The sequence below is a fragment of the Notolepis coatsorum genome, assembly GCF_963971535.1.
Source record: "Notolepis coatsorum genome assembly, chromosome: 12".
Classification (NCBI taxonomy): domain Eukaryota; kingdom Metazoa; phylum Chordata; class Actinopteri; order Aulopiformes; family Paralepididae; genus Notolepis; species Notolepis coatsorum.
This window is the reverse complement of record NC_140176.1, coordinates 78,851,492-78,870,280: the sequence shown is the minus strand read 5'-3', so window position 1 is coordinate 78,870,280 and position 18,789 is coordinate 78,851,492. Positions and strand designations below refer to the sequence as shown.

Below are 18,789 nucleotides of genomic sequence, written 5' to 3'. Positions count from 1 at the left end.
GTTAGCATGCAGCTAACAATGCTACAGATCGTTTTTTAGACTAAACTATCCGCTCTTGGTGGTCACTTGTGTTGATGTTAGTTTGTTTCATCAACAAATGACAGGCAGAACACACAGTGAATGTATCCGTTTTGTTTATTGCACTTTTATTAGGCTTTGCTGAAAAAGAATTGCTGCATTGAGTAAATAGGCAAGATGGTGGCGCGGCATAGGCGCCTGCCTTATTGACATTTTCTTTGCTGGAGCTTCCAGGAAGTGTATTGGCACATTCAGTTCTGATTGGTTGAAATTGCCTTCATGTTTGCCACCTACTGCCACCTACTGCTTTGGCAGTGTACTACATCAGTGTGCTCGGGTGACAAAACGAAAAAAAAAAAAAAGTGTGACTCGAGGCGCACGACGTCGCGGCGATACGCATATGAAAACAATACGAAGATGATACGAAAGGTGTAACCGCCGCCTTACAGTCACCAAATACAACTCCAAAACGTTCCTGTAAACATGTTGTGACCTGTGTATTCACCACACCACGTGGAGAAATAAAAAATAATTGAATTAGACAATTACGTTTTATAAGCAAATATACTCTGAACTATTTTTTGCCTAACCACTCGAGTCTCTGGGCGCAGTCAGTGGTTTCAACGTGAAGCCGTATTTGTATTCTCATTCCTTTAAAGGATCCGAACCGATTGAAGTTTATGGATACCATGACTTAAAATCCTCTTACCTTGACGATTAAAAGCCTCCTCAATTTAGAAAACAGTAATCCAATGGCTGGTATTGATAATATAATACTAACTAGTGCACGCTCGGAGCTAACCGGAGCTAACACAGAACAGGATGGTAAAGCAAATATAATGACTTCCTTTCTGGGGTTTTCAAAATGAAAGTGCGACGTTTATAGCAGCGGAAAACGTTTATTTTGTACATTATCTAACGTTAACACGAACCTAAACTAACGTTACAATTAACCTAAAGTTAGTTTAGGTTTGTGTTAACGTTAGATAATGTACAAAATAAACGTTTTCCGCTGCTATAAACGTTGCACTTTTATTTTGAAAACCCCAGAAAGGAAGTCATTATATTTGCTTTACCATCCTGTTCTGTGTTAGCTCCGGTTAGCTCCGAGCGTGCACTAGTTAGTATTATATTATCAATACCAGCCATTGGATTACTGTTTTCTAAATTGGGGAGGCTTTTAATCGTCAAGGTAAGAGGATTTTAAGTCATGGTATCCATAAACTTCAATCGGTTCGGATCCTTTGAAGGAATGAGAATATCAACAAACACGGCTTCACGTTGAAACCACTGACTGCGCCCAGAGACTCGAGTGGTTAGGCAAAAAATAGTTCTGAGTATATTTGCTTATAAAACGTAATTGTCTAATTCAATTATTTTTTATTTCTCCACGTGGTGAATACACAGGTCACAACATGTTTACAGGAACGTTTTGGAGTTGTATTTGGTGACTGTAAGACCCTGTAGGGAACGTCAGGCTCCGCCCCCCCCCCCTCCCCCCCCACTTCCAGTGATGAAGCTAAGCTACGCTAACGGAGCAACTGTTCCCAAAGCTAAATGCACGCACAGAGACAAAAAAGGTATGTATCTTCTTGTCTAACTCCAGGGAAGATGTTAAATAAGCTAATTTCCCAAAATGTTGTTGTTTTCCTTTAACGTCGGTCACGGAATTATAAACGACCCCCCCCCCCCCCCCCCTCCGTTCACCCGCGCATGATCAGTCATAATGTTTAGGACCATGTACAGTTGAAATTTTTAATATAGCGTTGATCGGTATCAAACGGCATTTGATAATCTAATATAAGCATTTATGTCTATATCTCACGTTCTAGGAAATACTGCAGAAAACGATAAAAACATATTTATACTCTAGACAGTATTTTCGTATGAATGTTGTGAATGAAAAAGTAAAACGTTCCTACATCCTGAACGATAGATAATCGATGTTGAATGGGCCATAGTAATGTCAATTTAGCAATACAATTTAAAAAGTTATAGCCCTGCAAAGAAGGTGAACATCTCCATAGACTTACAGTGCTGGCAGAGAATGGTATAAGATGATCAAAGTGGTGGCAGGGAATGGGTTAATGGACCGAAGGACGGATATATCCGTGGCAAGTTATTTTGGCTTTTATTCCATTTTAATAACCTATTCAAGGTCGCCGAGCTGCACTGCAGATGTACCCTACTCTTTGAATTCGAGAAAGTGCATTACCGGCCAGATCCTCTTAGGGGCGCTATCGCGATAATGCAGTGTTCCCTGTGGCCGAAGTTGCCTCTTTTTTTTTTTTTATCTCTAATGTAGTTTTCTACTCACCTGAAGCGATAGCTATCGTCTGTTGCACGGAATACGTTTTGGATCGCGGATTTCACTATGCAATAAGGGGATTTATCATCAGCCAATGGACATATCGATCTACCAGATGGCGATCGATAATGGGGAAATGCTCAGGGGGATCTAACCGGCTCATGGTAAGATCTTTTTCACGTAAATGACATGCTGATCGGGCCTTGTTATGATACTCAACCAGGCGATTAGCGTATGTGGCTACTTAGACGAACACGGTTATTGGTAATCAATTATAAGAAACGACGTCCCCCGCCCCCCACCCTTTCATGCATACATGCTTGAGGATCGTGCCGATCATATGCAGTTTGAGTTTTAACTGTAGCTTATGTATAACGGAAATGCCATTGGATATAACGTTAGTAGCTATTAGCCCTTTATCTCGCCTTCCAGAAAATATACTAGACCAAATGCCGTATAACGCTTATATTCACGGCGCTATAAAATGAGAACGTATTGATGATTTTTTTCTCTTTAAGCCATTTTGAAGGGACGGCTTATGGTCTCAATTGACAATGAGAATGGACAGATAGCAATACTATAAAGTATAGATTTAGCTCTACAAACAGCCCCAAGTCTGTTTACATAATGCTGGTCGTCTCTAGTGATATTAGACTCATCCCAGTGGCCGCCAATGTGTTAAGGCCCTTACTGGTAAGCTACCTTCTTATACTACATCATTACTGGAATGGAATGTTGAAAAAACCCGTTCTAGTGACTGGCTGGTCCTTGAGGTCCCCCAAGTTTGAAAAGGGTAAATCTTTAAAAAATGATTTCTCTTTTTTTACATAGAATATAAAACAAAACATGACAGCACATAATACAGGAATAATAATAAACAGAACACCAGACAATAATAATAATAATAACAACAATAACAATAATGACAATAGAATAACAGTAGAATGGCAGAATTAATTTTATTATGATGCCCCTAGCTCATGGAATGAACTCCACTCAGAAGATTTGAAGACCTTGATCACTAATCATTGTTGATCAAGTTGTACATGTTTTAACTGTAAATGAGGGAAATCGCAGTTGCCTTTAGAGTACAAATAAAGGTTTGAAATAAAATGTTTGCCTGATACAATGGTGTAATAACTTAATATTCACATCAGCACTGTTGTAAGCTCTTGTCTTCCTTGCTGTATATGTGACAACATCACATGGAAACAAAGGCCCTACCTGCTTCGTCAGGCGCTCCCCCTGAGGTACAGGGGGTCACAGGAACACTGTCTCCTGCCCCCTGGTGGCCAGCTCTGCGGACACGCTGCCGCTGGGGCCCTCTGATCCGACCCTTGACCTTAATCTTCTGAAGATTCCTCCTACAGCAGATATCAGAGCAGCTAATTATTGGGGCCATGGTGTAGGAAAATAGTTCCTAAATGAAACTGTTCACAACAAGGTCTACATATTTCAGTGTTGAAAATCGGAGGTATTCCCCTTTAACACATTGTCTGCCAAGAACGGCGTAAATCGTCATTGCCCGCCATGCGTTGAACGCCAACAACGCCGTATCACGTGTTTGGGATCAATATTTCATTTTTTCGCCATGGCATTCATAATTCATCCAGCCTCCCTCCGGATCGCAGCCGGACCCTGTTCTGATATTGCAACGCCTCAATACCGCTGCCTGGTGGATGGTCGGGCGAGTTACACTCACGCCAAACCGGAAGTGGCGATCGGTGCATCGAGGAAATTCCTCCGCCAGAGATATATTGTGGCGTGGATCAATATACACACTCGAGTGCATTTGGATCGCTTTCGAAACGCAATAATCGATATGATTTCGGCGTTTATTGCGTCATACAAACCGGAAATAGATCTAGCAGATCGACGTCAAATAATTGGGATATTTTTCCTCCAGTCTCATCTGCGAACGGTAAGAGGAGACTAACGTTACCTTCAGCTTGATTGATTGCAAACAGTCTGATCAATATATCAACCCATACTAAATAAAGCCGTTACTGACGATCAAGGAATTATAAACGAGCCCCCCCCCCCCTTTCCTTCACGCATGATGAAGCATAATGTATACCGATCATATACATTTGAATTTTTTTATATAGTGTGTATAGGAAAGAAACGCCAATCGATAATCTATCATATGCTTCAGGGCCTATAACTAGCGTTTTTGGAATTACAGCAGAAAAGCTTAAAAACATACTTATATTCTCGACGGTATTAACACAACAATGTATGAATGAAAAAATATAACGTTCCCACATCTGGAACGATAGATACCCGATGTTGAATGGGCCATAGTAATGCAGATATAGCTATAATATTTAAAAAGTTATAGCCCTGCAAAGAAGGTAAACATCTCCATAGGCTTACAGCGGTGGCAGAGAGGGCATAATGATGGGCACAATACATGGCGCCCAATGTGTTAAGGTTTTGCAGGCCTTCGTACCTGTGTATTACATTAGACTTGACTCTGGCTGAGGGACAAGTATCTTCATCACTGTGGTCTTCCTCAGAAGCCTCTAGTTCATTCAAGGCCTGAAATGAAAATGGTAGACGCAAACAAACATCCATCCTAAACAAACATCAACCTAACCAAACAAACATCAAACCTAACCAAACAAACATCAATCCTAACCAAGCAAACATAAAATCTAACCAAACAAACATCAATACTAACCAAACAAACATCAATACTAACCACGGACACCACAGAAGAAGAACCACATAACTCGGAGGAACAATGTTTTCAAACGTTATTGTCTAAAAATGGTAAGTTAAGAGTGTTGCAGGGTTCCAGACTAACTTTTTACATTGGTTGCACCAGTGCGCCTAACTTTTTCATTTAGGTGCACCAGCACATAATTTAGGTGCACCCAAAAATTTCCACTGCGCCTTTTGCCGCTGCAATAATACATTTTAAGCGTTACCTTTACCATTACCTTTTTTGTCAGTTTCCATACACATTAGTAATTTCTTAAGATGTTATGTAAATTATTGTAAAAAAATAACATTGTATTACAGTTAGCTCGCAAAGTCCAATCCTTCACCTTTTTATGTCTATTTTAACACATTCAGCTCACCTCCAGTTAGAGCTGTCCCAAGCCTGTTTTTGGGATTCGAACATTCGCCAGGGTTTTTCGAACGGATGTTCGAACCATCGTTTTTAAATCATGCAAACAATTTGCTCCTAATTAGGGAGGTGTAGTCTGACGTCACTTTGGACCGCCTGCGAGGTCCACCCGTATAGGGATTTATCAATGGATTATCGGCTATTGTAACAATTCTACCTCATGAACATTTGGAAAGCTTTCCATTTTTGCACAAAATGAGTTCCCTTCTATCACTAACATTATTTGTTAAGCATTTTTGGTTGAAATAAAATTCAGCGATTTTTTTTTTACAATTAATTGCGAATATTTTCATGTTGAGCTATAGATTGTGGATGAATAAGCACAGAAAGGTACACCATGCAAATGTTGATGCTTTAACGAGACAATTTAGAAATGGGCAATGGGCAAATACATTGTGTTTTCAAGATGATGGACCGGCCGGAAACAGCAATCATGTAACCACTACACCTCCCTATTGAGAGAAATCGGTGGTGGTTTAGATTGGGGGGAGATGACCGCATCTAAAGGGGCCGGGTCAGAGAGGTCGAAATGTGCATGCTGGCGGTTTGAGCGGTGGAAGAATAGCGGTCTAGTGGCTGGCAGTCAGTGTTAGCCAGCGAGCAGGGTGTTGACATTCCATCAAGAACATCAACAAGCGGGCGGCTACGTGGTGCAGTGGGCAAGGCGCTCACCACGAATACTGGAGACTAGGCTCAAACAGGTTCGCCTCCCTGTTCGAGCCCAGCGCTCCACATTGCTTTCAGTTTAGCTGGTCTTCCGCACTAATACACATTGGCAGTATTAGGGGGAGGGAAACTGATGGGTGGGGATCGGGCGTTGTGGACAAGCGACTCCTACAGGTCGGTTGGTGCGCCTGCGCAGTCGAATCAGGAAGCGACGGGGGCGGGGCCCCTCCAAAGCCCAGACCCCTGATGTTGAAAGATCGAGCCGCGCAGGTGGAAAGATGCGACTGCTGTTACCTCGAGTATCGGAGGGGACTCGTGCTATGTATGACTTAGTCCACATTGCAGCCGGCTTGTGGGAGGCATGAAACAGCGTTCAAAGACAGGGGAGGGTTGAATTGGATGATACCGGGATGGGAGAAAAAATAGAAAATGGGAGAAAAAGTGGATAAAAAAAAAAAGAACATCAACAAGCTGATAACGGCGGGCACAGGAGACAGAGAGCAGAGCGATGGGGGGGTTTGACAGTAATGAAACGTGAAATGTGTTTACAGGTTCAAGCTGTTGTCATGGCAGCGGCACATGACAACCAGAAGAGGGCGGGCTGTCGTTGCTATGGCGAGAATATAGAAAAATTTGTTTCTTCCGGGTGTAAGGCAGACTGAGAAACGAACCACAGAGGAGAGAGGAACCATCAGAGACTTGGAAGCGATTCCCCCTTCCCCTTCCCTCGCGGGGAGAGGAGGGGAGGACTGACGTGGCACGACCACAACGACAGGCTTCTGGAATAACCACCAGGCCGCGAGGATCCCCGAGCGGGGTCAAAGGAGAGATCATTAGAATAGACTTTTCAAGGTGCGGTCAGGTGGCGTAGCGGAGATTGCGTTCGTCACCAACCCCGGAGACGCTAGGATTCGCCTGTTCGAATCCAGCTCACAGCTCCGGGGTTGTCACCAGCTTGGCTGGCCGTTCACACTAATACAATTGGCAGTATTAGAGGGTGGGAGAAGCTGGCGGGGTGGGTCCGGGTCGTTGTAAAAAGCGACTCCTACAGTTCGGTCGGGGCGCCTGCTAAGCGCGGATAGGACCTGAGTGGGATAGTGTGATCCTTCCACACGCTACGCCCACTCAGTGAGAGTCCGCGCTGCCAGGTGAAAAGAAGCGGTTGATTGGCTGGACGTGTGTCGGAGGAAGCACGTGATAGCCTCCACTCTCCCAGACCGACTGTGGGGGGTAAGTGCGCAGCGACCAGGAAGGGGATTGGGAATTGGCATAACGACTAACATTGGGATGGGAGAAAATCGGAGGAAAAAGGAGGGGGAAAAAGATAAAAGAAAAAAAATATAGACTTTTCAAGGGGCGGTCAGGTGGCGTAGCGGAGATTGCGTTCGTCACCAACCCCGGAGACGCTAGGATTCGCCTGTTCGAATCCAGCTCACAGCTCCGGGGTTGTCACCAGCTTGGCTGGCCGTTCACACTAATACAATTGGCAGTATTAGAGGGTGGGAGAAGCTGGCGGGGTGGGTCCGGGTCGTTGTAAACAGCGACTCCTACAGTTCCGTCGGGGCGCCTGCTAAGCGCGGATAGGATCTAAGTGGGATAGTGTGATCCTTCCACACGCTACGCCCTCTCAGTGAGAATCCGTGCTGCCAGGTGAAAAGAAGCGGTTGATTGGCTAGACGTGTGTCGGAGGAAGCACGTGATAGTCTCCACTCTCCCAGACCGACTGTGGGGGGTAAGTGCGCAGCGACCAGGAAGGGGATTGGGAATTGGCATAACGACTAACATTGGGATGGGAGAAAATCGGAGGAAAAAGGAGGGGGGAAAAGATCAATAAAAAAAATAAAATAATAATAAGACTTTTCAAGGACAATACAATGTGATACCATCTGAGCTGAGGCTTTCTGTTTATGGAATAAACAACGCTTTTCCTTGTAAGGTAGTACGCTGTCAAGTGTTGAATTCTTACGAAGGTGGTGAAACATTATGGTGGCGAATTGCACTAACAGGGAATGATAAGGTTTTATCAGCCAGTATGAGGAGATGTCGGGGGGAATCAAATACACAACGCAGAGTCAGTGGATGGAAATGAGAACACCAGCCAAACAGACAAAGACGTGATACCGGCTGATTGATCAGAATCTAACACTATAGACCAGGAAGTAACCACTACACCTCCCTATAGACCAGGAAGTAACCACTACACCTCCCTATAGACCAGGAAGTAACCACTATACCTCCCTATAGACCAGGAAGTAACCACTACACCTCCCTATACTAATAGTCTTTCGGGTATTTTTATTTGAAAAATGGCCACTTGAGCCCACGCCTCAACCCAGCGTAAGCGTACTGTCGAGTCTTGACTAGCAAAGTTTAAGCACATAGCGCACATAGCGCACATTGCTGCGGTTGAGTAGTAGATGTACCTACTTACTGGTCATGGAAGGCCTGAATATCGTTTGAATGATAATCCATTTTGTGAATACTTGTTGAAACAGCTTTGTTGGCCGACGGCTCCTGCTTAACGTTAGCTAAAGCTAAAGGGCTGCGGTCTAACGTTACATAGCTTAATTAACGTGTATAACATACTTGTGTAACGTTAAGCAGCTTGTGTTCTGCTGGGAAAGCATCACTGCATACACTTTGTTTAATCCAAACGTCCATTCGGAAACGTATTATGAAACCAGTATGAGACGCTGTTTTTTTTTATCGTTTCAATTCTCACATGGCTTTTTTGTTTATCCCGTCATTCAGCGAATAATAATGGCAGGGTGATGATCAGAGCCAATCAGAGCCAGATCGGGGCTGGTCTTTGCATAATGCACGTGTTATAGCCAATCAAATGCAGAGATTTTTTTTTTAAGAACGCACATGGCCACGGGGGGGGGGGGGGAACGATACACACACACATACACACAGACAGACCTGCTGGGAGCTGGGAGCACCAGTGCGACAAGGGAAAACATCCAGTCGCACGGCACGATCAACCAGCTTACAGGCAGATGTACGAAGCCCCCAAGCTGCCCAGTCACTGCAGATGCCATCGCCTCCGAGCTCCTGAAGAACGGTCGTTACCCAGACGCAGACAAAGATGTTACCCGCCTGATAACACAGGAGGTGTCTTCCCTCTCCAAGGTGGCCAGTGCAGATTCCAACCTCTCAGGAGAGTTCACAGCAGATGAACTCGATAAAATAATAAAAATAATTTAGGACCTGCTCGATGAGGCCATGAGTAAGCTCAAGACGGGCAAATCTCCAGGCCGTGACAACATCCACCCGGAGTCTATCACCCACCAGAGCACAACAACATCTGACTGGCTCTGTGCATTCTTCTCTGCATGCTATCAGAGGTGCAAGATCCCCAAGACCTGGCGTCGTGCTTCTGTAATTGCCCTGCCAAAGCCAAACAAACCTGCGGAAGACCCCAAGGCATATCGACCCATCTCGCTGCTCTGTGTTCCATTTAAGATATTGGAAAGAATTATCCATAGCCGCATTGAGCCAGTAACTGACACACAGCTCCCACAGGAACAGGCCGGTTTCCGACGTGGTAGATCAACAGTGGACCAGGTAACACTACTGTCTCAAGACATCGAGGACAGCTTCCAGGCTAATGAGAAAGCGGGGGTAGTGTACCTGGACCTGACTGCCGCGTACGATACTGTCTGGCACCGTGGACTCCACCTGAAGCTGATGAGGATGGTACCTGATCGGCATATGGTGAAGTTTATCATGGAGATGCTGTCTAACCGCAGTTTTGTCCTACACACCAGCGATGGCCAGCGCAGCAGGCTCAGAAGACTGAGGAACGGTGTCCCACAGGGGTAAGTCCTTTCTCCGATGCGGTTTAATATTTACATCTACGATCTCCCAGTCACAGCATCCAGAAAGTACGGCTACGCGGATGATCTTGCCATCATGCTGAGAAGACCCACATGGAAGGCACTGGAGGACAGTCTTAACCAAGACATGGACATCCTAGTAGCCTATCTACAAAAGTGGCGCCTACAGCTCAGCACCAGCAAGACCGTTACAGCAGCATACCATCTCTGCAACAGAGACGCCAAGAGGGAACTGGAGGTATATGCTGACCACAAGCGTCTGGAGTCCCAGCAAGCCCCTAAATACCTTGGCGTGCGTCTGGATCGGACACTGTCCTTCAAACAACACCTCGAAGATGTCAGGGCAAAGACAACATCAAGGGTTGCGCTGATCCGACGCCTCGCGGGTACAACCTGGGGAGCCACTGCCAAGACCCTTCGGATATCCACCCAAGCCCTGGTCTTCTCGGCAGCGGAGTACTGTGCCCCAGTCTGGAGCAGAAGCCCACACGTTAAAAACGCCCTCCGGATCATCACTGGATGCCTGAAGGCTACACCCATCTTCCTGCTGCCAGTCCTTGCAGGAATCGCACCAGCTGGCCTACGACGAGAGGCTGCCACTCTTGCCCTAGCAAGGAAAGCAGTGAAGCATGACTGCCTGGCACACCCTGCTACACAACACCACCACAACAACAGCAGCTATGAGCAGACTCAAGTCCCGCCACCCCTACAACAAGGTGGCACAAGAGATTCTCCGTTCCACCACTGAGGACCTATCCAGAAATGGATGGCTGGCGGCAGCCTGGAAGAGAGAGTGGGAGAGTGCTGGGCCAACCCGTATCCACCACTACATCTGGGATACAGGAGATGGCGCCACAGGAGACGATCTTCCACGCCGGCAATGGGTTCTGCTGAACCGTTTAAGATCTGGGGTCGGTCGCTTTAAAGCATCATTAAAGAAGTGGGGCCTGGCAGACAGCGCTGCATGCGAGTGTGGAGACCCTGAGCAGACTGTTGACCACATCCTGACCATCTGCCCCCTATACAAACCACCCTCGGAAGCCAGCCTCTTTGATGTGGGACCAGAGTTAAGGGTATGGCTACAAGATACGGAGTTGGACCTCTGACGTTACACGAAAGAAGAAGACTGTGCGTCACTATGTTTGGAGAGCTATATCTATATTCTATATTATAGCTATGGGGACAATACTATGGTCATTTGACAGTGACTTTCTTCCGTCCAAGATGCAAAAAAAGAGATAATTTTTTCATGCATACGTTCGAGCGTTATCCCGTGGTGAATATAAGTATAATTTCAGAGTGATCCGGGATAATTCCTGGGAAGCGATTTATAGGGCGCAACGTGAATTCTACTATAAGCGGTCGTTTCTTTCCTGGACACGCTACTATTTCCAAATCAAATGTATATAATAGGTATTATGTTTCATCATGAATGCATGAAAGGGGGGGGGGGGTAGTTTCTGATGCTTTGATTGCCAGTAACGGCATTTGTATTGAACACTAAAAACGCTGATCAGCTGGATCGGTATCAAAACATTGTTGGATCAAGCTTAAATTGATGTCAGATAGTCCTTACCTGTGGTCGGGGGTATTCCAAAAAGAATATTCCAATTGTCTGATCGCGATTTCCAGTATTGGTGTCCATCTGGTCCCGGACATAATTTGGCACAACTTATGGATTGAGTGTGCCAGATGCGTTTCGAAGTGGTCGGATGAAGCGACTTACTCTGCTCCGTCTAAATATAGTACCCGGAGACATTTGAGTGTAACACAGAGTTAGATATAAGGTTTAAAAGGGTGGGCGACACTGCCATCTGGCAGGATGCGGCCGGTATTGCACTTTGGTGATCTCAAAATCCTTTCCTATGGCAACACCGAGGTCAGTGGATGAATAATGAATAAAAATATCGAATAAAAGAAAAAAACTACCAAAACCCGAGATATCTCGGGTCTGGCAGCCAACGCATGGTGAGTTAACCCGAGATATCTTGGGTCTGGCAATTAAAGAGTTAAAGAGTAACTACAAGCATGGTCATTTTGTTGCCCCCTAGTGGTTAATATTTTCACCATGCTGCAAACTCTGTCCTACCCAAATCGGTGATGTCAGAGTACATCTTTGGAGGTACTATCAGAGTCTGTCTAGGCCTGTAAAGAAAAAGAGATACTCTGACATCACCGTTTGGGGTGAAAATATCAACCAACAAATATCAACAAGATGACCATGGGTTTAGTTACTCTGGACAGTAGAGGTTGAGTATTTTCTGGTCATATATCACATTCACAGTGATCTCGATTGACTTTACAACTGCAAATACATGGGCAGTACAAAATTGTTCAAAACTGAGCTGTATAATTCTTCATCTGAAGGGTTCAATGAACCCGTCTCAAACCCTGCTCTTTTCTTGATCCTCCAATCACAACTGTTTGAAACTGAGGAAAGCAACAATTGTGAGTGGAGGATCAATAAAAGAGGGCGGGCCTGGGATAGGTCAATTATACATAGTATAAATATGGGCATAGACTCTCTCTCTCCCTCTCAAACACTCAAACAAGCACCTACCTGTTGATCCATCATAGACTGGCTGAGTAGTGAGAGAGGGGTTGCAGGGTCTGGTCTCTGTAGGACAGGTAGTGTGGAGGCAGAGTCACAATCTGGAGCCATGGTAACACTGGGATGCCCTGCAGAGAACACAAAAACACAACCTTAATGTTTAAATTCATATTAAGATTTTATTTAATTGCCTATATTTATGTCTTTGTTCTATTAACCCACCCATACCCGTCTGCCTGCGAGGAGCATCTCCGAACAGGTCCTTGACCACAGCCATGGCTCTATCAGACCGGGCCAACACATCCTGCAGGAGCAGCTGGTCTGAGAACACCTGTATCAACACAACACAACACTTTACCAACACTGAAGCCAGACATTTCCGTTCCCCGACGTCAGATTTTCTAAATCGCTATGGCAACAGATTGAAAAGTTTGAACCTGCTCCGGAGCAGGGTTTAGTTGAGTTAGCTGGATATAAGCTGGCCACTCCCTCGGAACAAAATGGCAGCTCCCTTCCTCAGAGATTGATTGATTGATTGGAAACTTTATTAACAGATTGCAGAATGGGGTACAATACAGTACGGCTCAATACACACAATTGTTAAGGGGATGCAGACCCAGAGAAAGACTTTCGTCTTGTTTACAGCAGGGTCCCCCATTTTCAATTCATAATGACATACAGATATACAGTACCGTTACATTTGTGACATACAAGATATGCAAATATACAGTACTGTTAAACAGAGATCCTAACAGAAAATATATATACGAGGGGGAGGAAACTGTACATTGGGAGGGGGTGGGTGGGTGGGAGGGGGTGTTTGGACATTTACGGGGGCCAGTTTCGAATTGCAGCCTCCCGTAGGTGCTCTTTGATCCCATTATACCATTCTGAATAATGTTTTTGCGAGATGATTTCCAGAATGTATTGATTTCATAGAATGTGTGAAATAGGCCTATAATTTAAAACAATTAAAATACATTAAACTGGTAAAATAAATGCTTTTGAAATGTAAAATAATAGACCTAAAATTCTGATAATAAATCATATTCAGCCTATGGATTTCCTATACTGCACGACACCTGTTTGAGCTGCGGGATGAGGCGCACTTGTTTCTGATGGAGAATGCGTCCCAGATCGCTGCCCACCTCCGATGCCGACTAGATATCAATTGAGGGGGAATACGCACAGCTATACCTACCTATTTGAAAAAAACATTATCTGCACTGACTTATATAAAAAATAAGTACAGATCACGTCTGAATGAATGTGGAGGATGATCTCCGAGTCGCTGTCTCCCAAATTAAACCCAGACTATGCCCATCCATCTCATTAGGTGAGTTGAACATTATAGCCTTCTAAATGAAACACACTATATGTATTCATTTTATGGTTGTTTGATTATTGTGTTATTTTGTGTAGTTATTGTGCGTGTTAAAAGCCTCCAATGCATATGTATGCGTGTGAACGTTTGCATGTTTCAACCACCTCTATATAATAGTGGGGGTTGTGGCTCTCCGACACCGTTATTTCGGGGGTCGCGGGCTGAAAACTTTAGGAACGATGTATTTATTATATACATGATACCTAAGCGCATACAGTACAGATATCCTCATAAGTATCTATTAATTCGTATCAATTAGATATACTCTTTATCTTTGGGCTTGTTTTTGTATACTTATTCTGAAAGAGTTGAAATAATTATTTTCGCTAGCAAGATCTCATTCGATTATTCATGCCATTAAGCCCATTGCCAGCAGTAACATTTAAATCTGATTGATTGGGGTAATGAGGGATTTAAAATGTGCCTATAGATTATGCATTTAACTTGTCGGCGAGGCTATTGAGCCGTACTGTATTGTACCCATTCTGCAATCTTGTTAATAAAGTTTTAAATCGGCGGCTAGGTGGTGCAGTGGGCAAGGTGCTCACCACCAATGCAGAAGACGCTGGGTTCGAGCCTTGGCTGGTCGTTCATACTAATACAATTGGCAGTATTAGGGGGTGGGAAGCTGATGGGTGGGGATCGGACGTTGTGGACAGCGACTCCTACAGGTCGGTTGGTGCGCCTGGGCAGCAGAATCAGGAAGCGACGGGGGCGGCGTGCCCTCCAAACGCAGACCCCCGACGCTGAGAGATCGCGCTGTGCAGGTGAAAAGATGCGACTGCTGCTTCCTCGAGTACCGGAGGGCTTAGTCCACATTGCAGCCGGCTTGTGGGAGGCATGGCCTAACAGCGTTCGAGACAGGGGAGGGTAGAATTGGACGATACGAAATTGGGATGAGAGAAAAAATTTCAAAATGGGAGAAAAAGTAGATCAAAAAATATAAAGTTTTAAATCAATCAATCAATCAATGCCGTTAGAAAATCAGGATTTCTGCGATCGACATCTGCTGTCTTTTCAAATGAAGCGGCCGCACGCACTTATCCTGAGTATCAAGTCTGGTTCGAATTAACGAGACTGAATCAGCGTTCGAGGAACAGGGAAATCCCGGATTCAAACATCGGGTTAATTGAATCTGGATAATGGGACTTTTGATCGACTTAGTTGAACCAGGTACGGGGAATAGGGCCCTGGTCTGAGAACACCTGTATCAACACAACACAACACTTTACCAACTAGAAATAGAGCCACACACATCCACTCTGCTAATCGGATGCAGGGAAAATGGAGGATCAGTATTAGAATTATACATGTATTTTTTATTATTATTAATCTAAAAATCTTTCCTTGCAGCAGTATTATATTGATTTGAGGACAACATGTCATTAAAATGTACCCTTTTGAATGAAAATTGTATTACAAAAAAATACATAAATAGATGCAAAAATCTATTTGCACTAGAAAAAACAAATACCGTCAAATGACGTTATACTGTCAATTTGTTTGGGGTTAAGGGAGAGTAAGGGAGAGCATGTAAGCTGCACCATGGAAGAGTAATGAAAGCCATTTGCTCTAATATCCTGCAACTTAACCTAATCAATAAAATAGCAAACACAAGGGTAAGTCCCAAATAAGTTATTTTATTAAGGTTGCACATTAGTTTAACGTTGAACACGAAAACAAACGCACACATAGTGGAACAGAGGACTGAGCCATCATGTATTAAGATAATGATGCATCTGTTTCTAAGTTGGCCCCAAGCTTATGCTGCAACAAAATATGATTATTATTATATATATATATATATATATATATTTTTTTTTTTTAAACACATGGTGGCGCTAGCGCATTGTCATAGTGGTGCTGCAGCCCTATATATCATTGTTTAGAGAAAGCCCTAACCTGCACACACTGACCTCTTTGATGATGCTGAGGCTGGCGTGGTCCAGGGGAGCAGGACTACCAGCATGTCTGTGACACCTGCTCAGAGCCTTCTGCTTCAGCTCCCACTGAGCCACTACCTTGTTGTGGGACTTGTGTATCTCATGACGGTGACTCTGGGTGGAGGAAAGGTACACATTGCTTCTCAAAACTTCTTCACGTCAAGGAACTGATTACTGTAAATAGACCAAGGTATCACAACCAATCTTCCTGGTAGCAGCTTTAAAGCTTTCACTACCACACTACCAAATGGTTAACCACCCTTACACTGCGACAATACAAATGGTTAACCCTTTCACTACCACACTACCAAATGGTTAACCCTTACACTGCGACAATACAAAAGGTTAACCCTTTCACTACCACACTACCAAATGGTTAACCCTTTCACTGTGACAATACAAAAGGTTAACCCTTTCACTGCGACAATACAAAAGGTTAACAAGACAAAATCCGTAAAACAAACGGATCATGAAGCGTCTTACCAGCTCCTCAGGTGTCAGCTTGTGTACAGAGAGATCGCTGACAGTGCTCTGAAAGTAGAAAACATCAGCTATTACTTCACTAACTCTATTCTCACATCCTAGTAGGGCTGGGCAATATATCGATAACATAAGGGCGGCTACGTGGTGCAGTGGGCAAGGCGCTCACCACGAATACTGGAGACGCTGGGTTCGCCTGTTCGAGCCCAGCGCTCCACATTGCTTTCAGTTTAGCTGGTCGTCCGTACTAATACACATTGGCAGTATTAGGGGGTGGGTAACTGATGGGTGGGGATCGGGCGTTGTGGACAGCGACTCCTACAGGTCGGTTGGTGCGCCTGCGCAGTAGAATCAGGAAGCGATGGGGGCGGCCCCCTCCAAAGCGCAGACCCCTGACGCTGAAAGATCGCGCCGTGCAGGTGAAAAGATGCGACTGCTGTTACCTCGAGTATCGGAGGGGACTCGTGCTATGTATGACTTAGTCCACATTGCAGCCGGCTTGTGGGAGGCAAGAAACAGCGTTCGAGACAGGGGAGGGTTGAATTGGATGATACGAAATTGGGATGGGAGAAAAATAGAAAATGGGAGAAACAGTGGATAAAAAATATATATACATCGATAACATATTGTTAGATTCTGATCAATCTGGCCAGTATCACGTCTTCTTGTGTTATCCTCTCTCCATCCAATTCCTCTGCGTTGTGTAATTTTAATGGTCCTGACGTCTCCTATACTGGCTGATAAAATCCTTATCTCTCCCCGTTAGTGCGATCCGCAAACCATAATAATTCTCCACCTTCGTAAGAATTCGACACTTTGACACAGCGTAATACCTTATAAGGAGAAGCGTTGTTTATTCAATAAACAGAACCTCATAATCAGATGTTATCAGATGTTATCAAATTGTATCGTCCTTGTTATTCAGTCCAATGGTGATCAGGCCTGGTCGTTAGCCAAGACCATCCTCGTGGTAGCCGAAGCTAATCATGATGTGGCATCCTTCCTCCCCCCCCCCCCCCCCTCTCCGTGATGAGAGGAGAGAGTGTCTTCTGTGTGATCTCAGTCCTAGTCGCTCTTGGTCTGCCTTACACCCGGAAACACTGTTCGACTTATAGATCTTCGTCATAGCAACGACGGCCCCCGCCCCTCTCCTGGTTGTCATGCGACGCTGTCATGACAACTGCTTATAACCTTTCACACATTTCAAAACGTTTCATTACTGTCAAAACCTCCATCGCGCTCTGCCTCTGTGCCCACACTCGCTATCAGCTTGTTCTTACAAGGAATGTCAACATTCGGCCCTGCTCAGTGTGGTGCTCACAATCACCCTGCTCTACTGAACCACCGTCAGCATGCACTTCGACCTCTCTGGCACCGTTACATGCTACCATCTCCCCCCAATCTATACATCACATACATTGAATAAACCCCGTTTTCTCTCAATATATATCAAATATCATCTAACCGTGATATCGTATTATGGATTTTCTATTTTTTTTTATATATAAATATAAAGTGTGATACGTAATTATGCTGTTTAAATCAATGCTAAAAAGCTAAAAGTAGCCTAAGTCTGATTTCTCACACTTAGACTTCTGAAATATTTGAGCATGTCCGGTGAAAATTACAGTTGTAATCGCTTGTAATCTCACTTCCTATTACCATGCAGTGACCAATATGATAAACATTGATTGGATTATTTGGCATTTATCGGGCAAGAAACTTGTGCCCAACTGATAAGGATAAACATCTATGCTACCAGGAACACTAGAGGTGCGGCAAGGGGGGACTGTACAATCCCTTTAAAAAAAAATGGTATTTGGCCAGGCCGTCTTCTCATACAGAGCATCCCACCAATGGAACTCTATTCCTCAAACAATTAGAGTGTCCACATCATACCATTCATTCAAGTGCAGGGTTAGGGAATGGCTCATTGAAAATCAGAACTGTCAACACTGAGGTGTCTGTATTGTGTATATGTGTGTGTGGATATGGTGCGTCTGTCTATGTCTGAGTCTCTTAATATGTCATGATGTGCTCTGTCCTTGTGTCCATGACTGTATTGTGACCTGTATCCCTACTATGTCTATGTGCTTTTGTTGTGTTTTTATTCTAATGTATTTATATTTTATTGCTAATCCTTTTTTTACACAGGATTTTAGCCTGTACCTTCTGGCAGGGGGACTGCCAATGGAAATTAGCCTTTTGGCAAAAATTGGGTGCATTTACATTTGTAAAATGTTTTATCAATGTACACTGTCCCCCTTGAACAAATAAAGTAAACCTAACCTAACCTACTCATAGTGGTAAAATAAAAAGGTTATATGTGTGTGTGTGTGTGTGTGTGTGTGTGTGTGGGGGGGGGGGGGGGTAGGATAGGATAGGAACCTGTGGTAAAGTTGATTCAAAACCCTAGCTTTCCATCCTCGCTGTTCAGTTTCAGATGTATATCACTATCAACAAG

At 44.4% G+C, this 18,789-nt stretch overlaps 1 protein-coding gene across 1 annotated transcript in view; it reads right to left on the bottom strand.

Moving 5' to 3' along the window:
* Positions 1-18,789, bottom strand: part of spice1 (spindle and centriole associated protein 1) — a 46,970-nt gene that overhangs the window by 27,095 nt on the left and 1,086 nt on the right. The window contains exons 3-8 of the mRNA XM_084325905.1: positions 16,329-16,376; positions 15,819-15,959; positions 12,747-12,849; positions 12,528-12,646; positions 4,779-4,867; positions 3,551-3,690 (exon numbers count right to left, since the gene is read on the bottom strand). Of these exons, the coding sequence (XP_084182031.1) occupies positions 3,551-3,690; positions 4,779-4,867; positions 12,528-12,646; positions 12,747-12,849; positions 15,819-15,959; positions 16,329-16,376 (640 nt within the window). The remainder of the gene's footprint in view (positions 1-3,550; positions 3,691-4,778; positions 4,868-12,527; positions 12,647-12,746; positions 12,850-15,818; positions 15,960-16,328; positions 16,377-18,789) is intronic.